At 42.7% G+C, this 27,348-nt stretch overlaps 2 protein-coding genes across 5 annotated transcripts in view; one reads left to right on the top strand and one right to left on the bottom strand.

The window, feature by feature from the left end:
* Positions 1-1,370: 1,370 nt before the first annotated feature.
* On the bottom strand, positions 1,371-27,223 carry LOC109907182 (heat shock factor protein 1). Of its 4 annotated transcripts, none has more exons than XM_020504996.2 (14): positions 26,826-27,223; positions 23,723-23,831; positions 21,778-21,914; positions 21,101-21,225; positions 16,972-17,047; positions 11,527-11,588; positions 11,332-11,428; positions 10,694-10,830; positions 10,378-10,602; positions 9,208-9,282; positions 8,404-8,509; positions 7,988-8,041; positions 6,803-6,863; positions 1,371-4,219 (listed from the first exon to the last, which is right to left on the bottom strand). In XM_020504996.2, the coding sequence occupies exons 1-14, from the start codon at positions 26,949-26,951 to the stop codon at positions 4,032-4,034; spliced, it is 1,578 nt and encodes a 525-aa protein (XP_020360585.1). In that variant the 5' UTR covers positions 26,952-27,223; the 3' UTR covers positions 1,371-4,031. The 4 variants fall into 4 exon arrangements, with proteins under 4 accessions (XP_020360585.1, XP_020360584.1, XP_020360586.1 ...); XM_020504995.2 differs by having other exon boundaries at positions 1,371-4,222; positions 26,826-27,201; XM_020504997.2 differs by lacking the exon at positions 9,208-9,282 and having other exon boundaries at positions 1,371-4,222; positions 26,826-27,218.
* LOC109907180 (ribosome biogenesis protein bop1) overlaps positions 26,204-27,348 on the top strand; it is a 91,007-nt gene continuing 89,862 nt past the window's right edge. Inside the window, exon 1 of the mRNA XM_020504992.2 lies at positions 26,204-26,896. The gene's annotated coding sequence lies outside the window, so the exon portion shown is untranslated. The remainder of the gene's footprint in view (positions 26,897-27,348) is intronic.

Here is a 27,348-nt window from a genome sequence, read left to right as displayed (position 1 = left end):
TGGGGGCGGCCCGTCAGGAAGTCCAGTACCCAGTTGCACAGGGCGGGGTCGAGACCCAGGGTCTCGAGCTTGATGACGAGTTTGGAGGGTACTATGGTGTTGAATGCTGAGCTGTAGTCGATGAACAGCATTCTCACATTGGTCTTCCTCTTGTCCAGATGGGTTAGGGCAGTGTGCAGTGTGCAGTGTGGTTACTATTGCGTCGTCTGTGAACCTATTGGGGCGGTAAGCAAATTGGAGTGGGTCTAGGGTGTCAGGTAGGCTGGAGGTGATATGGTCCTTGACTAGTCTCTCAAAGCACTTCATGATGACGGAAGTGAGTGCTACGGGGCGGTAGTCGTTTAGCTCAGTTACCTTAGCTTTCTTGGGAACAGTAACAATGGTGGCCCTCTTGAAGCATGTGGGGACAGCAGACTGGGATAAGGATTGATTGAATATGTCTATAAACACACCAGTCAGCTGGTCTGCGCATGCTCTCTGAGGACGCGGCCGGGGATGCCGTCTGGGCCTGCAGCCTTGCGAGGGTTAACACGTTTAAATGTTTTACTCACACCGGCTGCAGTGAAGGAGAGTCCGCAGGTTTTGGTGGCGGGCCCTGATAGTTTGCTGTCTTGTCCATAGACTGCTTACAGGGTAATGAAAGAAATATGTGATTTTGTTGTTTGGTTGAATTATTCCTTTAAATCAGCATTTGAAGGTAGTTGAATTGCAGGTGTCAGTCAGACTAAAATGTATCTTCACTTCTGAAGGTGCAGAAAATGTGGAACTGGAGGACATCTGCTGACTTCCGTATGAAAACTTGTGTCAAGTTTCTACGCTGCAGATTTCAGTGTACTGACCAGTCGGCAGGGCAGAGAGACAGTGATCAAGCCCACTAGCAAATCTAGTTGTTTGTGTTGGTCTATTTAAACTTAAAGATGACACTGTATGTAAACTTTTTGCGCAATTATATAGAAGTTATCCTGTACGTTGTATTTTATTTGTTGCATAAACGAAAGATAAGAGGCTACCAAAAACTGATTCAGATGAACACGGATCATCAGTGTTTTAATCCCTGTGAAAATTGTACAAAAGCTCAAACAATATATTCAATCTTTATGAAGGTTTGTTATTTTGGAATTTCAGAAAGTACTGTACTTCCAATTATAGAAAATGTGAGAAATATTCATCTCCACTGTCAGAAACGGTACATTGCTAAATGTATGTTACTTGAAAGTAAACTCTACATTAAAAGTAACATCTATTTTTCACCATCAAACTGTCTCCATATTTTTCATGTTCTGAAGGGGGAGCACTGTTTGTTCTCCAATTGCCTGTTCCACAGATTACTCAATCAATTGCAACTACAATATCACCTTAAATGCAGCAGATAATGTACAATTCATTTATTTTATTTGAAACATACCATATACAAAATATTGTTCTCATGCGTAATTTGGGATTCTCCGGCTGTGACATTGTGCTACGGTAAAATTGGTAAAAGTTCTTAACCCAAAATTCCGCACATCAATACACTCCAATAATTCCCCCTTCTCCGCCTTAATAAAAAATAAAAAAAACTAGTTTGAACAAACTCAATGACCTCCGGGGGCAGTAAAAGTAACATTTCACAAAGTTCCTCACACTTGAACCAAGATTGAATTGTTTTCCTAGAAAAGGATTTGACAAAAAAAAAAGAAAGCCTGAAGGAAACAGGCTTCCAAATGAGGACCATATGACTGAGTAGACATTGAGGGAGGATAAACATGTAATCCTGCTTTAAGTTAAACTATTTTCCAAAAAGCAACTCATAATGGGATGTGCTGCCTCGCAAATAATTCACTCGGGGATATTATGTCCGTCTCTTGTCATTAGACAGAAAGCATCCTAAAAGCAGTCTTAATTCGAGCCAGTCTTAATTCAATGGATTTGATTTCAAGACATGAATACTTGCTGTGAACAAAAGGGTTATCCACTAAGAGGGTTCAAACGCATTCCTGACTCCCCCTCCCGTTTTGGTATTTGCCCTAGAACTGCACTGCTGATTCCCTGCACTAGAACAGTGTTCCCCAACTCCAGTACCACCAACAGCACACGTTTGCTCCAGAGAATCTCACCTGATTCAACACAGAGGACTTGATGGTTAGTTGGCAAGTTGAATCAGGTGTGCTGTTGGGGCTCGCATGGTCCAACCCAGGTATTAGATGGATGTACCTAATAAACTGGCCAGTGGGTGTATATACACTTTAAAGCTAGAGTCCTTAATCAAAACAAAGCCCCCCCCCCCCGGATTCTGTATTGGTAAAAAGCTGAGGTATAGGCCTAGAGAAATGTAACCTCTCAACTTTATAGAGCTGAAGATGCAAGGACCCCAATTAGAGATCCCAATTAAGTTATTCCCCCCAATTTCGTGTTATCCAATTGGTAATTACAGTCTCATTGCTGTGACTCCCGTACGGACTCGGGAGTCGAAGGTCGAGAGTCATGCATCCCCCGAAACACAACCATGTTTTGAGGCTATATAGTGTTTGTTTACAGTTACACTGAACAACAATATAAACACAATATGTAAAGAGTTGGTCCCATGTTGCATGAGATGAAATTTCCCAGAAATGTTCCAGAAAAGCTTATTTTTCTCATTTTCTGCACAAATTTGTTAACATCCCTGTATTTCTCCATTGCCAAGATATTCCATCCACCTGACAGGTGTTGAATATCAAGAAGCTGCTTAAACAGCATGAACATTATACATGTCCAACTTGTGCTGGTGATAAAATGCCACTTTAACATGGGCAGTTTTGTCACAACACAATGCCACAAGTGTATCAAGTTTTTAAGGGAGTCTGCAATTGGCATGCTGAATGCAGGAATGTCCACCAGAGCTTTTGCAAGATAATTGAATGTTAATTTCTGTACCATAAGCCACCTCCAAAGTAATTTTAGAGAATTTGGCAGTACGTCCAACCGGCCTCACTAAAGCAGACCACGTGTAACCAGGCTAGCCCAGGACCTCCACGTCTGGCTTCTTGTCTGAGACCAGTCCCCCAGACAGCCGATGAAACTGAGGAGTATTTCTGTCTAATAAAGCCCTTTTGGGGGAAAAACATATTCTGGTGGGCCTCTACACTCTCCAAGGCCCATTCATGGCTACACCCCTGCCCAGTCATGTGAAATCCTTAGATTAAGGCCTAATTCATTCCAATTGAGTGGCTCCCTTATATGAACTGTAACCAATACAATCTTTGAAACCGTTGCATTTATATTTTGGTTCAGTATACATTGTTTACAAACAAAACAAGATTTTAATTTGGGGTTCTGATGGGGAACGGCAGTTGAAACTAAGCTCATGAGGCATTTCTAAGTTATATTCTTCTAGAATGCTTAGATGTAGCAACTAAAGGATTCTATAATTAAAACCTCAATAACTTTAAAGGTGCTGAAATACCAACAGCATTCCATTATGAATTATGCAATGAAAACATGTCAAAGAAAACACAAGATATCAAGATAATGGTGCAGTACAAATATTTAAAAACACTTAGAATTATAAAGGTACTACCATTATATCAATAGGTAAAAGAAAATAACCCCTCCTCTCCAGAAAAAATTGAAACAAAAAGATTAAGTGTTTTTTCCCTAGAAACAGTAATGTACTGGATCTATGCCCTGTGTTACAACAATTATTCTGAATACTTCCACTTTTATTTATTAAAAGGAACTTGGTGATCAATGCTTAAAACTTGACCTGGTAATGATGAAGCTTTTAGGGAGTTTTATTTAAGGCCCGCCAATAAGACCACAGATAATTCAACCCTGGAAGTCATTTCCAAGAGCTGAACAAACCATTGCAGTAATTTAAATCTGTTTCGATTCATCTAAAGCAAAATTCTTTCACTAGGAAGTTTAAGCCTTGAAATGAATGAAGCTCAATAGCTCAGAGAATAGTGAAAAACCATCATTTGGATTCAACCGGGTTGATTTGTCGTCATCTGCACATGAACACGACAAAATTAAATTAAACATACTAGTACATCCCTTTTTATAAAGTTTCTTCAGGATAATTTGGGCTTGTCTGGTGCTGCTATGTCAGAGGTGAGTGAGATGGTAGGTTCCTCTTCAGGGTCCTGGCTGAAATACAAGTCCCCCTCCAGCAGAGTGGGGAGGTCCGCCCCCCCGTTCTCATTGGTCAATGGGTCAGTCAGTAGCATTGGCTGGGTGGTGTACTGGACAAGCTGCTTCCCTGCTTTAATCAACATATGAAAACACATGAGATCATCATTATTTTTTTGCATAGGAAAAGAAGCATAATTAAATATAATAGCTGAGCATTGTATAATATAAATCAAGGAAAATTGGAAGCACAGTGTAGTTTATTTTATTGACTACTGGAGTTAACGTAATCCCTTGACAGTGATACGCTTGCTGGAGTTAGTGTTGATAACTGGAGTTGATTGAGAGGAGTACGTTTAACTCCATAAGAGTAACCAGAGACAGGGAGAGATATCCATGGGGTGAGTATCCACAGCCCCTTTACACATCTTTGGAGAATACAGCAAGAAGTTTAAGTTGCACATTTTCAGAGTTGACTCAACCGTGTGAATTTTGGCAGTATGTAGTATGTATTAAAGCAACTCGGAGAAGCGGCAGCTCCATTCTACATGCCCCATTTGCCTGCTTCCCATTCTTAAGTTTCATTTTTCACAGCTGAAGGGTTTTTCCTCGGCTTCAAACAGCTGATAATACGATATTTTTGGTTATCGAAAACATATTTCACAGTGGTTTAAATGATACAATGATTCTCTGCACTGCTTGTTCTGTCACAAACTTAAATTAGGCGAACAGTTGCGAATTTTTAGCAACCAGGAAATGTTGGGAGCAAATTCCCAGCATGCTCTTTTGCAGGTAGATAAAAAAAAGAATTCAAAGTTTGTTTTTGTTCATTGATCATTATTAACCTTATGGTATACAAAGATATATATACACATTTTTCTAAACTAACCCAATTTTTAAGTGGTTGGAATTATTGCAGCCGTTAGTATACCTGTTCTAGGTAGTCATTTAAAATGACACCTTTCAGTCTGGCAATAGAAGTGGCGGTACTATCAGCAGTAGTAGAAGTGAAAGCGGTGGTACTATCAGCAGTAGCAGAAGTGAAAGCGGCGGTACTATCAGCAGTAGCAGAAGTGAAAGCGGCGGTACTATCAGCAGCAGCAGAAGTGGCGGTACTATCAGCAGCAGTAGAAGTGGCGGTACTATCAGCAGCAGTAGAAGTGGCGGTACTATCAGCAGCAGTAGAAGTGGCGGTACTATCAGCAGTAGTAGAAGTGAAAGCGGTGGTACTATCAGCAGTAGCAGAAGTGAAAGCGGCGGTACTATCAGCAGTAGTAGAAGTGAAAGCGGCGGTACTATCAGCAGCAGCAGAAGTGAAAGCGGCGGTACTATCAGCAGCAGCAGAAGTGGCGGTACTATCAGCAGCAGCAGAAGTGGCGGTACTATCAGCAGCAGTAGAAGTGAAAGCGGCGGTACTATCAGCAGCAGTAGAAGTGGCGGTACTTTCAGCAGCAGCAGAAGTGGCGGTACTATCAGCAGCAGTAGAAGTGAAAGCGGCGGTACTATCAGCAGCAGTAGAAGTGGCGGTACTTTCAGCAGCAGAAGTGGCGGTACTATCAGCAGTAGAAGTGGCGGTACTTTCAGCAGCAGAAGTGGCGGTACTATCAGCAGTAGAAGTGGCGGTACTTTCAGCAGCAGAAGTGGCGGTACTTTCAGCAGTAGAAGTGGCGGTACTTTCAGCAGCAGAAGTGGCGGTACTATCAGCAGCAGTAGAAGTGAAAGCGGGGTACTACCAGCAGCAGTAGAAGTGGCGGTACTATCAGCAGCAGCAGAAGTGAAAGCAGCGGTACTATCAGCAGCAGTAGAAGTGGCGGTACTATCAGCAGCAGCAGAAGTGAAAGCAGCGGTACTATCAGCAGTAGTAGAAGTGACAGCGGCGGTACTATCAGCAGCAGCAGAAGTGGCGGTACTATCAGCAGCAGTAGAAGTGGCGGTACTATCAGCAGCAGTATAAGTGGCGGTACTATCAGCAGCAGTAGAAGTGGCGGTACTATCAGCAGCAGCAGTAGAAGTGGCGGTGCTATCAGCAGCAGCAGTAGAAGTGACAGCGGCGGTACTAACAGCAGCAGTAGAAGTGGCGGTACTATCAGCAACAGCAGAAGTGAAAGCGGCGGTACTATCAGCAGCAGCAGAAGTGGCGGTACTATCAGCAGCAGCAGTGGCGGTGCTATCAGCAGCAGTAGAAGTGGCGGTACTATCAGCAGCAGCAGTAGAAGTGGCGGTGCTATCAGCAGCAGCAGTAGAAGTGACAGCGGCGGTACTAACAGCAGCAGTAGAAGTGGCGGTACTATCAGCAACAGCAGAAGTGAAAGCGGCGGTACTATCAGCAGTAGCAGAAGTGAAAGCGGCGGTACTATCAGCAGCAGTAGAAGTGAAAGCGGCGGTACTATCAGCAGTAGTAGAAGTGAAAGCGGCGGTACTATCAGCAGCAGTAGAAGTGGCAGCGGCGGTACTATCAGCAGCAGCAGAAGTGGCGGTACTATCAGCAGCAGCAGTAGAAGTGGTGGTGCTATCAGCAGAAGTAGAAGCGACGGTACTATCAGCAGCAGTAGAAGTGGCGGTACTATCAGCAGCAGTAGTAGAAGTGACAGCGGCGGTACTATCAGCAGCAGTGACTGCGGCGGTACTAGCAGCACATGGTCACTCCCATAAAACACCACATAAAAATGAAATGGATATTCAGCATGATATACAGTATATTAGGAGTTCTTACCGGTGTAGTTGTCACTTCTGTCAGCCCCTTTAGGTGGATCTGATGAAAGCAAGTCCTGGATCTAGAACAACGGGGGCCACAGTGAGACTAACTTATTTCATGAACAGCAGTAAACAGCTAAAGACACAATCATCTTACCCTGCCAAAGCAGAGGGTCTATATCCATACCTCTTCCACCCCCTCAGGTCAATCACAACCAAAACCTCCCACCACCAAAACAGGTCCTTCCCTTGTATAGTGGCCCTTACCAACAGGGCCACAGTGATCTTCTCATTCATGGAGTACAGTTTACTATTCATCCACTGTCTATGCATCCTGAGTAGCGCAGTGGTGTAAGGCACTGCATCTCAGCTAGAGGTGTCACTACAGACCCTGGTTCGATCCCGGGCTGCATCACAACCGGTTGTGATCGGGAGTCCCATAGGGCGGTGCACAATTGGCCCATAAAAAGTGCTAAAAAGTGCACCCGTAAAGTGCTTTATTTACACAGTCAAATCTTAAGAACCTTGCTAATATTGAGTTGCACCCCCCGTTTTTTCCCTCAGAACAGTTTAAATTTGTCAGGGCATGGACTCCACAAGGCGTCTAAAGCATTCCACAGGGATGCTGGCTCATGTTGACTCCAATGCTTCTCATAGTTGTGTCAAGATGGCTGGAAGTCTTTTGGGTGGTGAACCATTCTTGATACACAAAGGAAACTGTTGAGCGTGAAAAACCCAGCAGCATTGCAATTCTAAACACAAATCAGTATGCCAGGCACCTACTACCATACCCCGTTCAAAGGCACGTAATTTGTCTTGCCCAATCACCCTCTGAATGGCACACATACACAATCCATGTCTCAAGGCTTAAAAATCCATCTTCAACCGGTCTCCTCCCCTTCATCTACACTGATTGAAGTGACATCAATAAGGGATCATAGCTTTCACCTGGTCAGTCTGTCATGGAAAGAGCAGGTGGTCATAATGTTTTGTACACTATGTATACATCTGTATGCGCAACTCATAATGCAGCTTAGTGTTGTCTGTAGATTTTAGCCTGATGTTCATTGTGTACATAAAGTGGATTGTGTAAATTCTGTCTGTATATTCTGTTCATTGTCGCAGCACCATTTCACAGAGTCAAATTCCTGTACATGCAAATGTATTTGACGAATAAAGGTGATTTTGATTCTGTCTAACTTACACTGTCAAGGCTCTCCAGGTCAAATTCAGAGCCAGGCAGGGAAGAACTGAAGAACTGAAAGACAAGTAGTGGAAGAAAACATTATTATCCCCTGGGGTTCAGATGAAGCAGATGAACAAAAACAAGACAGCGGAGGAATTAGAAAATAGACATGAACCATAACTCTTGTTGGTTTCATCTAGTCATTGTGCTCACTCACACCAGGTTGACCATCCAGCATCAACCTTCACAAAGCCACCGACCCTTTAAAACACACCTAGAATTGTCCAGCAGCGACAAATCTCTAATCTGACCGGTTAGTTCTCCACATAGGAAACGCCACAGCATACTGTTGTTGGGACAGAATATAGCAGCCCGATGTCGATCTGGTCCCACAAACAGATCCGGGATCAGGCTAAGAAAAAGGCAAAACTTACTTCAAAGAAGGGTGAGGACTCAAAATTGATGGACTGTGCATTCAGGATAGTCTGGAGGTTTTCCAGGCCATTGTCGATGCTGTCCAAATGGTCACTGAGCTCACTCCTACACCAAAAAGAGAAATCAACATGGTTCATATTCATCATTGAACATCTCCCTGACTAAGCACACGCATTAAAGCAAATTAGCTGCTTAAAACGAATGGTAGTTAAATCAACCAACAACTTGTTTCATTTGAGCTGCAGAAGCCATTGGAAAAGCAATGAGTGGGCCACACAATCACTGAGTTGTGAACCTGATGCCCAGAAAGTGGAATGGTTTGCCTATAGTTCACTGGGCCCGTCACATTAAAACCACTCACAGAATGATTGCCGTTTGACCTAAATGGAAGGTAGCCTTTGTGGTTGAGCCGTATGCAGTTAGATGAACATTTGGACAAACCATGCTAAATCAGCCATTTTTCCAAGCCCATGTGTGTTCAAAACATTGTTAATAATCAACCATGACACAAGTTGGTGCCAAATACTGAGAAGCACGATCCACGTGTAGACTAAGGGAAAATATTGTTACATCCAGGGATATGGTAAACTATTAGAAATGATACAAGCCTCAATAATGATTCAATATATATTTGCTCAATAGATACACAAATCACTTTGTTTATTTCTCTTACTACAGACCACACAGGCTTGACAGTTCGTTTTCTGGGCTTGTTGCTGGTGGCAATGCCAGGTACAGCAGCGGCAATCAAACATTCTGGGAGATGACAACAACAGTGTTTGTGGGCCAACTGAAATGCTAACCCTGGGATAGGTCTGAGGTGTAGAGACGAGGAGGGGCAGGGGAAGAGGCGGGAGACCTCTGACTTCTGTGTAGAACTGAAAAGATAAAAGAACAACAGCTGGAAAGAGGAGAGCAGACTACTACACACGGCACCCCATAGGTTGACTAAAGCCCAGGGGTGGGGATTACATAGGCTACGCGGCTTCTCATTGGCTGAAAATTAGAATAATGGGCATTGGGGGCACAGGGACAGAATTCACAGCTGGTTTAAAAAGGAATCCTGTAATAAATAAAAAGATGTACGGACAGTCTAGGATACATGTATTTTATCAGAGTACGATTTCAATAAAACAAACACTTCAGCAGTGACACCCAAACTGTACAAGTCATTGACAGACAACAACCCCCCCCCCCCCCCCAAAAAAAAAGAGGTAAAAAAAGAATGAGGATGTTTGAGTGAGAGATGAACAGCATCGCTAATATATCATAAATCCATCTACATGAAGATAGAGTAGATTAAGATATCCAGTATGCATTAGTTTGATTAAACATTGAGCAGTTTATTATGTACCGTTAGTAGCAACAGCCAGGATCCTACAACTAAAAAGCCAAGATGAAATGCAACAAATAAACAGAACTATGTCTAAAATGCCAAATAATCCATGTTTGGTTTGAAAGAATTAGCGAAGTCTTTGAAGTGTATACTTAGCAACACTCGGGACAAGCCAGTGGGTTTGTTTATGTAGAGCTTGTTGAACGACGGTGCTTCTTAAACTAGCATAAAGTGCTAACAGCTGCCCTATTTATCAGTGGAGAGATGCTTTGCGTCGCTAGCACATCCTCCTGATGCAATGTGACGTGATACACACAGAGATGGTGGCGCATGGGGAGAAACCTAGGGCATTAGGCTGGCTGCAGACGTCGACTGGCACGGGACAACAGAATATAAAAGATAATGAAAGGCTAGTGTGATGCAAGTGGATCGATGGACACACCCCGCGACGACCAACGGTTAAAAGCCCCGGGTGAAGTTCCTATCACAAATTTGAAATACAAGAAGTGAAAAGAAAAAAAAAAATAGAGAACTAGGCTCGTTGTGGTAACCTGTTACTAGGTGTTCGGTTGGAGGGGCTGAGGGACAGACTGGCAGTGGAACCTGGACACGGTGACATAATCTGGGGATTACTCACTTGTCTAGACAGGCGAGGCTGAGACACTTCTGCTCCGTAGGGGTCGTGGGGGCGGGGGCGGCATTAGGCTCGTTGCTCTCCTGCAGGATGGAGTTGATGAAGTTGATGGGGGACAGAGGCGTGTCAACCTGGATCCCTGCCCCCCCGATCACAACCTCAGCAGGACACACCTCCTCCAACATGTGACTGGACGGCTCCTCTTTTATGTGGACCAATGGGCTCATGCTGAAGACAGGAAGAGAAATTGACATTTTTTAAATTAGTGTATATTTGGTATAGGGTCAGGAGCTGTTCCTGAATTTTAACCGTCACTAACCTTTCCTCCATCCACTCATTGGTGACCTCCACATGGCTGGCCTGAGCCAGGTCAGTGACATCTGAGATAATGGGGCCGTTGTTAAGTGCCGACTCCGCCGTGAAGAGACCTGTACTGGTGAATGGGGAGCCCGAGGGCTGGGAGTAGGACACACGTTCACAAGAATACTAAATCTGCCCTGACATCCTAACAAGATCAGTTATGTAACAAAGGCTTAAATAACATTACACCTTATTGGTGCTCCAGCAACCACACCTCCTGGAATGCATTACCTCTGGCTGGTTAAGAGCCTGAAAAAAAAGTGACTTACAGTAGCTACATTCTCATGTCTGAGATATGAGTTGTTCATCTTTCCTGGGGAGCGTCACACTTCTTGGTAACTTCACTAGCCTACATCAAAACATGCCTTACAAATCCCTTAAATTGTAAAGTACAGCTGTATCAATAGCATAATTTGGCCTAAATATATTACTGTGAATTCAAATCAGCCTGACCCCCCCCCCCCCCTCCAAACTCACAATACAAGAAGAGTGCTTTCTATCTGATATTACTACAGTATTTCAAGAGTGCAGGCCTGTTCCATTTCTACCACCGGAAGGTGCCAATCTAGGCTAGGTTCCAGGAGAAGGTGAACTCACAGAGATAGAGGACGAGGCCTGAAGGTGTTCCAGAGAGTACTGCCTGCTGTACTTGGGCATGGAGTGGGCGGAGCTGCTGTCGTTCAGCATCAGGGGACTGTAGTACCAGAGAGACCAGACAAGAGTCAGACAAAAAAAAAAAAAAAAAAGACCACTATTTGAGTGAATGAGAGGTTGCTATTCTAAATGACTTGCATCTTTCTCTTCATCCCCAGGACTCTGTTGGACTGCACCAGGGTCACTAGGAACTGGATGAGCTGGGGGAGACATTAGCACAGTAAGCAGTTGAACAGGGTGATATGAACAAAAAAAAACATTTCACAATACATTTACTGGATTATCACAATAATGATAAATAGAATGTTAGGTTTATAACATGAATGTGAACTGAGTTAGGCTACTTGTGTATATTACTGTACCCATAGTACTACCACCACCTTTGAATATGGTTGTTAAAACCTCTTTAGGCTAGGGGGCAGTATTTTGATGTTTGGATGAAAAACGTGCCCAAAGTAAACTGCCTAAACTGATATGGCAGGCAAAAACCTGAGAAATCCATCCAGGAACTACTCTTTTCCATTGCAAGCCTATCCTCTATTTAAAGGGATATCAACCAGATTCCTTTCCCTATGGCTTCCACAAGGTGTGAACAGTCTTTAGACAGTTTCAGGCCTTTATTCTGAAAAATTAGCGAGAATGATCACATCGCGTCAGTGGATAGTCAGATGTCCTCAGATTTGTGCATGCGTGCGCACCTGGAGCGAGGCCTTTTCTTTCTATTCTGTTGAAAAGACTACCGTCCGGTTGAAATATTATCGATTATTTATTGTAAAAACAACGTGAGGATTGATTATAAAAAACATTTGACATGTTTCTACGAACTTTACGGATAGTATTTGGAATTTGTGTCTGCCCGTCATGACCACACGAGCCTGTGGATTACTGAACAAAACGCTGTGTCTCTGTGTTTGAATTAGTTCATCGATGGTGCTAATCTCAAGACGAAGTCGTTTCTCTGTGACAGACTTGGTTGACTTGACAGCATCAACTAGGGAGAGTAGTAAGTTGCCAGTGACAAACTACAGTTGAGAACAGATGTGTCAAAAAGATGGCATAGCCAATTCCATCCGCAAGAACAAGGTTTTTTCCAGCAAGTGTGCTTCGGACAACCCTTCTGTTCCGTTTTGACTGCAGATAGGTGAGAAACTTCCTCCTTCACCCATTAACACGATTATATGTCCACCTTGTGTGCCTCCATCTGTAAGGTTCCCTAGGGAAGCATCACTAAAGACAACTAGTTTCAGAGTAATCTTTTCCAACATGCTGAAACTTCAGTCACTTGTTTTGATTTCAGTTTACGAACAACTTTGTTTGCCCCATGGATGGTTTGTACAGTGGCGTGTTGTGTTGGCTGCCAAGTTGCAGTCAAACAATACACGAGACCTACTCTGTCTAGCAACCCATAGAATTTGACCTCAATTGATCAGCTTCAATTCCACAGAGAGGGGAATTCCTTTGTACGGCTCTTGAAGTATCCATGTGGATGGGTTGAAGATTCTTGACATAGCTTTCCTGTTGCATCAGTATAGTTTATTCAACTGTAATAAACTCTATGCCAACATACAGCTTTGAGGTGTGGAATCACAGTTGTCGCAAAGGTCTGTTGAGCCACCCAAGATGAAGTCATCAGCATGACCGGCAAATACTTCAGTCACATTGCAGTCTTGATCAAGCCAATAGAAGACTGCAGGATCCACCTGTGGCATTTTCCCACCTGTACTCAGCCTTGTTGCCTCGACTTTGTTGTACCAGTAGAGTGATTCATCTGCCAGGCCCCACACACACACTTATTTCGTTTCCAGGCAGAAGTTAATGTGAATTTCCCTTGACAGATCTGTTCCCTGCAAAACTGCAGATTTGATGTCTGTGGAATAAAGTTTCCATTTATTCTGGCAGATCATCGTCGGCAGCAATTGGAGTGATTCTGAGGCGCATGTCAGTGAGTCTTTTGGGAGTCCATTAGCAGCCAGCGCCTCAAAACCTCTAGCCACTAGACATGTTTTTGGCACAATTCCAGTCAAGGATTCTTTAAGGGTACAAGCCCACCTTGTTGAGTCACATTTTTGGCCAATGCCTGACTTCCACAAACACTAAATTTTTCCTCCAATTACTGAGCTCATCTAGTTTAGCGGAGTCAAATGACACGTCCTTGGTTTTAAGTATATCATTTTGAATGTCATTCTACTTTTCTCGATTTTCCATTGGTTCAATTCTGAGATGGTCTACAAGTGACAGGTCAGCTGACCCCGTTGAATTTTAATTTTACCTTTATTTAACTAGGCAAGTCAGTTAAGAACAAATTCTCATTTTCAATGACGGCCTAGGAACAGTGGGTTAACTGCCTGTTCAGGGGCAGAACGACAGATTTGTACCTTGTCAGCTCGGGGGTTTGAACTTGCAACCTTCCGGTTACTAGACCAACACTCTAACCACTAGGCTACCCTGCCGCCCCAGAAAGTGTAGCTGGTTCAGAGTACTGCAAGCTGTACCAATTCCTGTGTTTTCCTTTGGATTTTCCTGCTCGTCCAACAATTTGTCCAGTTTTTAGATTGGAACAACCATGTAACTGTTGAACGTTTTCCTAATTTGAATCCTCAACAATATTACCTGTATCATGGTTGAAGGTCTCTGCTCCATTTCCTGTGTCAGTTTCCATATCATTGGATGCGACATCTGATAGGTTTGTGTCTGATAATGTGTCGTTGTCATTTTCAGTAGGAGGCGGATTCTCAGCAACAGCAATCGTGAGTGATGCACCAGGACACTGGTGCCTCACAAATATCACCACACCATCTTGGCCAATGACTACTCTGGGTCCTTTCCACTCTTGACAGTCAACTCGTTTGTAGTACACTTTGTTTCCAGTCTCGTACCTCTTATCTGTGGATCGAAGCAGTTGACGCAGAGCCCTGCCCTCTGAACACACTGCTTCAGTGAATGCTTTTGTCACTGCATGTAGTTCTGAAAATGTGCGGTCCCATCCATGCACTCACACTGGTCCCTTCTAGTGGTGGTAGCTTGTCAACCAGTACAGAGGGAAGATTAGGGTTCTGTCCGAACACTAGTCGGTATGGGCTGTAACTACGAACATTGAGTTTCTGGCCATCAAAGCCCAATCTAAGACGGTTTTCCAGTCACACCCATTGTCTTGCTTCATTTTCAGCATGATCTCTGTGAGTGTTTGATTGTGTCTCTCCACAAGTCCATTGCTACATAGACTGTATGCGGCAGTTGTCTTTACTGCCATGTTGAATTTCTCAGCCATTTCTCTTATATCATTATTATTGAATTCTCCATTGTCACTGTACAATTTCTAGGGTGGGCCATGCACACATATCCAGGAATGAATGAAGTGCTTGAAGATTTCACTGGGTTTCTTTTTATTCACAATGCTTCCAGCGCCGAAACGTGTGAAGTGGTTGATTATGTGAAGGTTTCACACACTTGGTCCCAACTCATGTAGACCTACAGCCACTGGTTCATTGTATTTGGAAGCCAGTGGCAAACCAACAGCTGGTCTGGGCTTAGGTTTGCTGTATTTCTGTTAACTATCTGCCATAGAATGGAAGTACTCTCATCATCATTATTCCCAAAACTGCTGAGTAACTTCTGAAGTCTGTCAACTGTAGCATGTCCAAACTGTTTGTGAAGTTAACAATACTTAGTTTTTCTTCTGTGGCCATGTGCTCCGTGTCCCTCAGAATCGCCATGTGCTCCGTGTCCCTCAGAATCGCCATGTGCTCCGTGTCCCTCAGAATCGCCATGTGCTCCGTGTCCCTCAGAATCGCCATGTGCTCCGTGTCCCTCAGAATCGCCATGTGCTCCGTGTCCCTCAGAATCGCCATGTGCTCCGTGTCCCTCAGAATCGCCATGTGCTCCGTGTCCCTCAGAATCGCCATGTGCTCCGTGTCCCTCAGAATCGCCATGTGCTCCGTGTCCCTCAGAATCGCCATGTGCTCCGTCAGAATCGCCATGTGCTCCGTCAGAATCGCCATGTGCTCCGTCAGAATCGCCATGTGCTCCGTGTCCCTCAGAATCGCCATGTGCTCCGTCAGAATCGCCATGTGCTCCGTGTCCCTCAGAATCTCCATGTGCTCCGTCAGAATCTTATTCTTACACGGACTCCCCCATCTCCAAATATGAAAGCTCTGTTGTGTCAATTATATTTTGTACTTCATATTTAGTTCACTTACATAACTATCAAGACATTTTGCACCACACACTGTTGTACATACAGTATCAATAACAGCAGATCAGAAGGATTCAACTATAAAGATCTCAGTATCAGAAGCAGATTCATTTGAAAACAGTGTAATGTTACACTGCTCCATCTGTGTTCACATTTCCTGTTAGTTTAACCTGTTCATTTTTATAAGGACAGTCTTTAACCCAATGGTAAGTGCTTTGACAAATACCACATTTTGATCTGCTTCCATACCTGTCCAGTGGATTTGTGTTGGGCAATGGCGCGCTCATCTGGTTGTCTTGCAAACGTTTTAATGCCTTTTCTCTGCTGCTCAGTGTAATATGCCGCGTCACTCACTTGCATTCCATCAGTTATTGGCGTGACAGACATCGTCTCACCAAAAATCATTTTTAGTGCTGACTTGAATGACGCAAGTCAGCACAGTACAAACAGACAACTGTTTCTCGCTCCTATCCAGACAGGCAGAATATAGCAACTTGAAAACTAACACGGCATCCGGGAGAACCATGTCGTACTTGCGCATCCTATTGCTCAAGTACAAAATAAATTATGTAGTCCATTCAAAATCAATTATGTAGTCTGTCATTGCAAACACAGAATCCAGTGCCTTGATCAAAGTTATCATACCGTCATCCTTGTTCAAATCCTCCACCGATATTTCCAGTGCTGTGTGTCTCACTCTTCCCTCAAGTGATAATACCACTGCAAGTGCTTGCTTTCTGTCTGCTTTCTGTCATCCAGATTAGTAACCTGTGTCCAGATTCCAAGTTAATTTTTCTAACTTTCATACGACCTCTTCTCATCGAAGCGAGGTGGCACATTGTAGTTATTAGCCATCCTCTGCTACCAATGTTAACTCAAAATGACACAACAACTAGGTTCCAGTTTAACAATGTTTACTTCACCCTAGTACATAGTTGCCATCACACTCAGGCCAGGTCCATCTAGTCAGACTACTGGGCAGGCGTACTAATATCAGAGTGATAGCACCATAATAACAGAACTATAGGGATACTTAAAACATGAACTTAACAGTTGTTACTATCACATCTCTCTAGTACAGGCTACTTATCGTGACTTCCGATATCAACAAAACGGACTCGATAATTGGTTGGTATGGTCTGTGTTGATAATGCTCAGTTTATGGTCCCAGCTCTAGTTAACAGGAAAATATTTGTTCATTTACACTGAACAAAAATATAAAAAACACAACAAGTGTTGGTCCCATGTTTTATGAATCCTTATTAATAAATCCTTATTTCCATAGTGAACGTCATTCCAAGAGTTATCACATGAACTACTATGTTAAACATAGAAGAGCCTACTTGTTCTGGGTGGTCAGAGAAGAGGCAGGTAACGCAACTATCTTTTACCTTGTTGACGACTTTCTGTTGCTGGACGTGTTTCTGTCGGAGGCTGGCCACCTCTCTCCACAGAGTTTCATTCTCACTGGAAAGACAAAGGGGATACTCGTTTACAGATAAATAAACCACACATAACAAATCCATTGAACTTAAAATGGAATACAGGGACAGTACATTTCCCTTCCATTCCTATGACATCCTCTAAGGGTATGTCATGGATGCTTGCTGTAATGACAGCAGTCCTTGACATTGTGATGTCGTTTCCTACGTCAAAGTTGAATAGCCTAATAACCCGTTGTAAAGCATATTTGAAATAAATAAGTAAAAATCTCAGAACAGCAAGTCATCCCTAACGGACCTAAATCTCCACAGTACATGTAGCCAAGATTGGGGGGGGGGGGCTTAGGCTCTCATCTTCAAGACCCACCCATACTGTGGAACACCTATCAAGGCACAGCAGATTTTTTACTGCGCTGGTAAAGATTGGAGGAATAGTTGAGGCAGTTTATTTTGTTAAGTTAATGGCTATTGAAAGATCTTAGCGCGATGTGTTTATTCAGCTTTTTTTGTGCAGTCTATAAAGACCCTGCCCCTCCACCTGGCTCTTAAAGCCTGGCTCCTCAGACTAGTTCAGATACTTTGTAGGTGTGCTCATGGGCCTGATTCATCCATACACATGTCTCACATTAAATTACATGCCCTGGACTCGGACAACACCAAGCCCAGTCCCACATCTATTTGTGCTGTCCTGCAATCTCCTATGGTCTCGGTCCCACTGGAGTTATCAAACAGAGTAAGCAGTTCTAGAACCAGGCCAGAACCAGGCTAGACAATACCTTGGTGAAATATGTCAGATCGAGTCTTCTGGCTCCATCATAAAATATTTAAGAATCAAAATCTTTATTTGCAAAGTACATCAACATGTACCAAGAATTTGACCTGGTGAAATGGTGCTGCCACAATAAACAGAATACACATTTTTAGATATTTCAGAGTTTGTTTAGCATTTTAGTTTTATGTCTTTATTAAAGGCTACTCTCAGATTCTGCAAATGAAACTATTCTAGACCCCCCCCCCCAAAAAAAAAAATAATAATCAAAGCTTAGGCCTTACATCCTGGCATTGTTACAGAGTAACGCACGTTAACCTTAAGAACCTCCAGCACACTGATGTGATATTAAAACCGTGACCAAACCAGGGTTGAAGGACATGAGTACTGGGGTGCCATCGGAGTGCTACAGGGCCCCATACTTCCAGTGTGGGAAAGAGAGGTCCTTTATCAGCGGTCTCTGTTGCCTTGTAAACCCACTCTGCCCTGTAAAAGCCCACCATCTGTGCTGACCTCCCTGTGGGGCAGACGAACAGGGATTTATAGGGTCAGGTGTGGATTCCTCACCATAGGCCCCAACCCAGAACACCATTCTAACCAATACTGAGGGATTATTTGACATGTGAACGGGATCAGATAATTGGAAACATACCTATTACTTTTTGGCGCGTCAGATTTGTTCAAGGGTCAGAGGGGAGGTGGAATGTGGTAATAGAGAACAATACAGTTTTTTTTTCTCCCTAAGAAAGCGTGAGAGCCACCCACCTCAGGTGATGGACAGCCATCATTCTTGAGTAACATATCTTAATCAAATAGGCAAATTGGATAAAACAAGGTAAATAATCCCATCTAGTCTAAGACATGGTGAGAGACTGTCATGCTGTGCCGATGGACACGATGAATGAGGTCACAATCAAATCTGCTGTGCGTATTGCATCATGGTACCATGCAGAAAAAGTCTGGTTTATTAACCAGTTTGGGACAGGAGAGAAAGCCCTCGGTGGCAATGAAGAGTCCAAGGGTGAGGTCCAGCTGGAGAACCCAAACGCGCCTGTGTGCGCGTGTAGGAAGGATTGTAATAATGATGTGGGTTCTGACATGCACCCGGACGGGCTACAGGCAGCTGGCGAATAGCACACCCACATCATCCCAGCTGCATGAGAAGAACCTCATGCTTTTAGAATGGCAACGTGGTGTCCTGAAAGATGAGCCACCATTATATTGTCCCAGAGTGGGGCACACTGACACAACCCAATGGGTTATCCCACATAACTGCTACAAAATGGGAACTCTCCACTTTGAAACCACATCTGATGAAGACATTATAACCAATAACTAACCAGGCTGAGTTATGTCAGTATCCACATCATTACAGCTACAAAACATGGAACTCAGTCTGATCGAGTCATCCAGAAAAAGATCACACAAAACAAACCCTAATTCAAACCAAACCTGGACACACACTTGATCACAACATGGAAACAGACCAGGTCCAACTCTCAATTGAATGTTTTTTGTTTTGTAGATTAAATAAGTAATTTAGCATTTTTAAATATTGGTTTTATGTTCTACCACCATAAGAATGTATATCAATAGACACTATTAATAATTGTTTAAAGCTGGTGAAAAATGTTTTGAAAGCTATAATTTATGATAGCTCTGTAGATTTAAACAGCACACGGACATAGTCAGGTGCCAGCATTAGTGGATTCGGCTATTACAGCAGAAAATCCAGGACATAGCCATGCAATCTCTATAGACAAACATTGGCAGTAGAATGGCCTTACTGAAGAGCTCAATGACTTTGTGACGTAGAAGTCAGTCACTGGCCGCGGGCAGCATTTGGTACTTTAACCCACCCACACATTCATCACTCCTCCCCGTTCCATTATGAGATAAGTTAACAATGTGGGTCGACACACAAATTAACTTCTGTCTTAGTACATATATTTCACACTTATGTCAATGTTCATAGTTAAAATAAGCAATATGTATTATACTTATCTATGTTGTGGATGAGCGCTTTGTTTGTTTGTTCTGTTCCTCTCTATCTCTGTATCTCTGTATCTTCCGGGTATGCTGGGTAAGGACCCGAGCTAAGGGAATTGGGCCTACTTTGTAGTGCCTGTCCCAAATGGCTCATGAATGTCATTTTATAACTGTTGTTGTGATATTGTTTCATAAACACGTTGCAATTTATATACTTTAGTATGTTTAGTTAATGGAAAATGTAGGTTTGACGAGTTAATTGCTTAATTAATTGGTGTTAATTGTTCTGAGGGGAGGGGCTAGCCCTACAAAAGGAGCCTCTTTCAGTTCATGGAGAGGCCATTTTGGATTGAGCTGTGAATGGGGCAGCATTGTGTTTAGCTGGCCCATAAGGTATACGTTTGATGGCAGTACTGTTGTTTTTGTTCCGGAATCAATTTGTAAATAAACACCCTGAAGCACAGAAGAACATTTGGGGCTCCGCCATCTTTTTATTTTGACAGAAGTTAGGTTTTCCAGTATAGCCTTCTGGCCTACTCTACGTGACAGACTTTCAATGTGGCATTATCAGATGCAAGTCAGTTCATCAAATTTCTGCCTTGGTTAACTAAGTGCTGTTATTGTCAAGTGGAACCGTTTAGGAGCAACAACAGCTCAGCCGTGAAGCGGTAGGCCACACAAGCTCACAGAACCGGACTGTCGAGTGCTGAAATGCTTAGCGCATAAAATTGTCTGTCCTCGGTTGCAACACTCACCACCGAGTTCCAACCTGCATCTGGAAGCAACGTCAGCACAAGAACTGTTCTGCAACTCCACATTAATGCCCATGATTTTGTAATGAGATGTTAGACGAGCAGGTGTCCACATACTTTTTGTAACGTAGTGTGTATATACAGTACTTCAGCCTATGACAGGCCTTTCAGAATCCTGCCTCATGCAGCCTAATCATCAGCTTTAAATAAACTGGCTTACACCGCCTTAATGGAGCATGGTAGGCTACTGCAGCCCTATAGGGACACACAGTATGCATACTTGCTAATATAGCAACATGGCAGCAAGGGGGTGGGGGGATGAGAGAATATCTAATTGTGTGGAACTTAAAGGGTAAGCTGGTGAAGAACATTTTTGCATCATTCAAGGGGCAGTCAATTCTGAAACTGTTTTTGAATCTTGCATCTATGTGGACTTGGGGGTTTGTACTTTGTACTATGGTTTGTTAGACATGGTTTGATTTGGTTCCCTTCAATGTATTAGTTAAGCTGAGTCGACCGTCTAATATGCATGAGATTGAATCAGAATATACCTCTACGTTTCACTTACTGCTTCATGGCGGTGATTTGGGAGTCTATGGTCTCCTGCTTGCCTTTTATGTTCTGCACGTTGGTCAGGATTTTCGAGACATCGTCTGAGCTCATCTTGAGGTCTTCATGTTTAACATTGGACACCTGAAAGGGAGAGAGAACATGACGAAATGGTTAAAGCAAAGAAAACTGCTAAAGCAAAAGAAAAGTATTAAAGTGAGGAGGGAAAGAGATAAAAACGAGCCTTCAGTGTAGGCCTTGGCCCCGACTGGAACCCTGAGGGATAGACAATGGAAACACAATGAAAAGAGTATGATTTGGTTATCAGCTTTTAGCCTGAACTGATCAGTTGGCCCGAGGCAGACTATATCAAGGTGCAGATGGAAGCGGCTGTAAATAAACAGACTGAGCAGAGTAGAAAGTGGCTGTGTCAGGCAACATCAGATTACCATCTCCCTGGCCTGCCTTCTCCAATCCTCCCATCCTCAGCTCAACCTGGCCTGGGAGGAGAGCAGAAGAGCAGGCCAAGAACTTGGAGCACATGCTGTCTGACATGCTGTCTGTCTGAGGAGCCTGACTATACATTTTATATATTGGTAATACTGTCTAGGCTATGTCAAGCCCAGTATGACGAAAGGTTTGATAGGCGATTCAAGACACATGTCACACGATGCCATCTCATCGTTTTGCACTTACATTGGTAACTTTGCGCTTTATATTTTCAAGTAGAGGCTCCTGTCCGCGGATGAAGTAGGGATGCTGGAATTCCATGTCGTCCTTCTCAGGCTTCACCAGACCGCCCTGCTCAATGTGGACTACTTTGCGGAAGCCGTCTGTAGAAAGTTATAACAACAACTTACAGTTGACTATGGCACTACCATTCAATTTCTAGATACGTGGCAATTACCTTGCCTGTATTTACAGTTTCTAAAATGTGACTGGTTTCTAGGTCATTGCATGCAATTATATCTTCCTCTTCCAAGTCTTCTCAGTCTTAATAAATAACGTAAGTGGATTATATAACCAATTATAAATTAGGTGGTTCGAGCCTTGAATGCTGATTGGCTGAAAGCCGTGATATATCAGACCGGATATGACAAAACATTTATTTTTATTGCTCTAATTACGTTGGTAACCAGTTTATAATAGCAATAAGGCACAAGGGGGTGTGCTATAGGGCAAATATATCACGGCTAAATGCTGTATCCAGGCACTCCGCGTTGCGTCATGTATAAGAACAGCCCTTAGCTGTGGTATATTGGCCATAGCCTTATTGCTTAAAGACACAAACAAAAAGCACAAGGCTTTCACAGTATAAGAAATACATTTTAACATCTACCTCAACTTCAGAGAAATAGCATCTATTAAAAAAAAGGTCCTCCGTTGAGTCTAATTAAAGCAGGGACCAGCGGGCCAGATACCGCCCAAGAAGGGGTCTAATCAAATCAAATCAAATTTATTTGTCACATACACATGGTTAGCAGATGTTAATGCGAGTGTAGCGAAATGCTTGTGCTTCTAGTTCCAACAATGCAGTAATAACAAACAAGTAATCTAACTAACAATTCCAAAAAAAACTACTGTCTTATACACAGTGTAAGGGGATAAAGAATATGTACATAAGGATATATGAATGAGTGATGGTACAGAGCAGCATAGGCAAGATACAGTAGATGATATCGAGTACAGTATATACATATGAGATGAGTATGTAAACCAAGTGGCATAGTTAAAGTGGCTAGTGATACATGTATTACATAAGGATGCAGTCGATGATATAGAGTACAGTATCTACGTATGCATATGAGATGAATAATGTAGGGTAAGTAACATTATATAAGGTAGCATTGTTTAAAGTGGCTAGTGATATATTTACATCATTTCCCATCAATTCCCATGATTAAAGTGGCTGGAGTAGAGTCAGTGGCATTGACAGTGTGTTGGCAGTAGCCACTCAATGTTAGTGGTGGCTGTTTAACTAATCTGGCCCATGGGAAGTTTGTTTTTACTCAAACTCAATATACATTAAAATTACTTAAACCAAATGGAAACTGTGGAGTAAGGATAATGGACCTAGAGTCATATAGTTTTTAAATCACTACAGTTAGGGAGCATCGGAAATTAAAACAATTATGGATGGAGGACTTTTCCCCCCAACTTTGACTGCAAGGAAACATAACCAATTTTTGGTGCGGCCCTCTGGACCTCGTTGAAGACCGAATGCAGCCCCTGGGGCAAAATTGGTTTGACACCGCTGGTTTAAAGGCTCATCATAATATAAGCAAATAATTAGGTAGAATCTACCAAAACACCCAGAACCAATCAGTGTAGATGCTGGAGGCAAATGTAAAAGTGTAGATTTACATGAGTAAAATCTCTCTTCAACATAAGATTTTCTACTTTTCGGTTTACACTATACTTACTTTAGCCTTGTGTGGGATGTGGCAATTACTACATCATGTGTCATACCATAAATACCATTGTCTATATACTAACAAAATAAGGACAGCAATTCAAACTATACAGGAGCCTCTCATCTAAACGATATTGCATATAACGTAGCACACATGATTATGACGGCACGTTTTAATTCCATGGCATTGCCATGCCTAACATGTTACATACATGAATGACAACTCACACATATTGAGCTGGCGTACAAAGCTGGTCATGTTATTGTGTTTGAAATACTTGGGAAGCACGTCCTTGGAGAATTGGCCCTGATCAAACACATGGAAGCTGTTGCCATTCTGTAAAGGAAGAGAAAGAACAGTAAATTATTTTGGCATAAAGACCTTTATCTACTGTATCCCTTTAAATAAATAGTGCACAACCCATTTACCTTGGCTAGGCCTAGAATTATAACCACGGCTCATTTGTAAAAGAGACATTGGTTTCAACATGACTCCCTGGCAAAATAAAAATGGACTAAAGTAAGAATCAAGTTAAGCTGCTTTGCCTGGCCTACGACAAAGCTAAACTAATTCACTACTTTGGGTCTGATAAAGGCTCTACTTACACTGATTATGGAAGGTAGAGAATGGTGTGAAGTCTAAGGCAATGGACAAGTTGGATCATGACGCAAGAACTTACTGATTATGTAGGTTAAAGAGAAAACAATGACGCCGGCCGCTAATGGCAATGCATCCTAAAAACTTAATCAAATCAGTTAAGAAAATGTCCTAATTAGTAGATTTGCTTGTACATAATCTCAATATTCTGGGGTTAGTTCACACACACAAAACCTCCTACAACTTCACTTGTGAAGCAATTCCTGTGCAATGACGGCTGAAATGATCCAGTGCCAAAGCGCAATAGAAGTGTTTTGTCTGAATGTTTGTCAGTTATTTAGCTATTTATTCACTTTCGGGGAAAAGGATGCACAGATAGAAGTCCGCTGTTTGGACCAGAGTCCATAAACAGAGGATGCCCTTGGATAGACAGCGTATCAACACACACAGGATTGTCTCCTACCCCATAGTAAGAGAAAACATAATTATGACTGTCTATGCTTTCACCCTCAGGGTCAATGAGTGCAAAAGGTAGAGGCCAGATAATTCCTTATTAGTCAGCAACATCATTTGACATTTAATAAAATAAGAATAATAAATTGGCAGGTAGCCTAGCTGTTTGAGCGTTGGGCCATTAACCAACAAGGTAAAACAAAATTTGTCGATGTGTCCTTGAGCAAGGCACTTAATCCTAATTTGTTCCACAAAACAACACATTTCACAACACCTATCCAGTGTATGACAAACCCTCCTTTGACAGGATTGTCAAATCACAGATCTGGGGAAGGGTAAACAAAAATGTCTGCACCATTGAAGATCCCCAAGAACACAGTGGCCGCCATCATTCTTAAAATGGCAGAAGTTTGGAACCACCAAGACTCTCTTCCTAGAGCTGGCTGCCTGGGCCAAAAAGTGCCTTGGTCAGGGAGGTGACCAAAAACCTAACGGTCACTCTGACAGAGCTCCAGAGTTCCTCTATGGAGATGGGAGAACCTTCCAGAAGGACAACCATCTCTGCAGTACTCTACCGATCACTCTCAGACCATGAGAAACAAGACTCTCATGTCTGATGAAACCAAGATGGAACTCTTTGGCCTGAATGCCAAGCGTCACATCTGGAAAAAACCTGGAACCATCTCTATGGTGAAGCATGGTGGAGGCAGCATCATGCTGTGGGGATGTTTTTCAGCGGCAGGGAGTGGGAGACTTGTCAGGATTGAGGGAAAGAGGAGCTGAGCAAACTACAGAGAGATCCTTGATGAAAACATGCTCCTGAGTGCTCAGAACCTCAGACTGGGGCGAATGTTCACCTTCCAACAGGACACTGACCCTAAGCACACAACCAAGACAACACAGGTGTAGATTCGGGACAAGACTGAATGTCCTCGAGTTGCCCAGCCAGCGCACCGACTCGAACCCAATTAAAAATCTCTGGAGAGACCTGTTAATAGTTGTGCAGCAACCCATCCAACCTGACAGAGCTTGAGAGGACTGGCGGAGAATGGGACAAGCTCCCCAAATAGACATGTCAAGCTTGTAGCATCATACCCAAGACTCAAGGCTGTAATCACTGCCAAAGGTGCTTCAACAAAGTCCTGAGTAAAGGGTCTGAATACTTATGTAAATTTGATATTTCCATGTATTTTTTAAACTGGCAAATTTCAAACCGTTCATTTATCAACTATGTTGTTTTAGATTAAGGCTTCAACATAACCAAATGTGGAAAAAGTCAAGGGGTCTGAATTCTTTCCAAACGCACTGTACATACAGGTCTACCTCAATTACCTCGTACCCCTGCACATCGACTCGATACTGGTACCAAGTTATCGTTACTCATTGTGTATTTATTCCTCTTTTTTCTATTCATTGTTGGGAAGAGCCGGAAAGTATTTAACTGTTAGTCTACAGCTGTGGTTTATGAAGCATGTGACAAAAAAATGGATTTGTGAACATAAATTATAAGATTTGTTTTTAGACATAATGACCCGGCGTTAGCTGTACAACTTAGAGTAACATCAATTTATTGGCTACTGAGAATTCCAACCTTGCGGCTAGCAAAGGGAAAAGGCTGTCAAATTGTTTACACAGCCACACACCCCTTTTCACACACCCCCTTTTCTCATTACAATGCTGTAGCTAACCTTAGCGAGTTTCAATTTGTTTTTTTTGCATGGCTTTTTAGACACACAGACAGCTACATACGGTCTACACTCACAGTTAACCACATTAAGTAGTTAGCTGCAGACAGGTGGCTTGCTAACATAGCTAGAAAATGATCATTGACACCCAGGAACAGCTGACGCGTGGACTAACAAAACCTTCCGCCACGAAGCTCCCCGGCCCTTGGCCTAGTTTTTTTTCGCTGATTAATTGCAGCTGAATAAATGTATCACCTTCACGATTGACCAAATTAGCTAAATTGTCTAGTTAGCTAGCTGGATAGCTAACCTACCTACATCTTTCGGACTCAAGAGTTCGTTACTCGTATAATCTGGTTAGGAAGTTAGGTAACGCTAGATAATCTAGTTAACGTTAGTTCACTGTAGGTTTTATCATATAACTAACGTTAACTATATATAAGTGATGCCCCGCTAACATCACATATGAAATGTGAAACCATCTTGATTGACAAACTGTCTATAAAGCGAACCAAGTCTATGTTAATTTACTTAATGTCCAGCAGCTAGCTAGCAGGTTAGATAACTAGTTTGCTAGCTACTAATGCTAACTCACTGGGCTCCAGCAGATCAGAGGATCGGTGTCCGGATCCTCAATAAGAGTCCAAAGTTTCGTAAGAAATGCAGGTACGTTACTGCCACTGACAACGACCCCACCAGACCCACCACCGTGGAAATCCATATCAACGAAAAATAATAACTTCAAAAGTTGATCAACTTAAAAAAAAAATAGCACAAGGGAAAGAAGTCCAGTGCTCTTGACAGTTCGATATTTGCTGTAACAATTCTATAATTCCGTTTGGCAATGACGGAAACGAGTGAATATATGACTTATAATTCAGAAACTATTATGAACGGAAATTTCCATCAACAAGACACAGCTACAAAGTGCGTAGAAAAAGGCCATTGCACAGGCGCATGGTGGTCGCCATTGTGTGACATCATCAAGAGCATGAACAATATTAATATATCCACAAGTCACAACTAAAATGTCATGAATTAAATGCCAAAATATTATATAGTTAACTATTAGTATTTATAAAATAATATAACACAAGATGCAACGATAAAATATAAAA

This window comes from Oncorhynchus kisutch, linkage group LG17 (assembly GCF_002021735.2).
Source record: "Oncorhynchus kisutch isolate 150728-3 linkage group LG17, Okis_V2, whole genome shotgun sequence".
Classification (NCBI taxonomy): domain Eukaryota; kingdom Metazoa; phylum Chordata; class Actinopteri; order Salmoniformes; family Salmonidae; genus Oncorhynchus; species Oncorhynchus kisutch.
Note: the sequence above shows the minus strand (reverse complement) of the source record. Positions and strands in the feature narration are given on the sequence as shown.

Bases quoted from the DNA above. Each gene is read 5' to 3' on its own strand.
- LOC109907182 (XM_020504995.2), bottom strand. From the start codon at position 26,951: ATGGATTTCCACGGTGGTGGGTCTGGTGGGGTCGTTGTCAGTGGCAGT. The intron at 21,915-23,722 runs GTGAGTTGTCAT...AACTTTCTACAG, and splicing joins TGTACGCCAGCTCAATATGT to ACGGCTTCCGCAAAGTAGTC. The intron at 11,429-11,526 runs GCAAGTCATTTA...CTGGTACTACAG, and splicing joins CTGGGGATGAAGAGAAAGAT to TCCCCTGATGCTGAACGACA.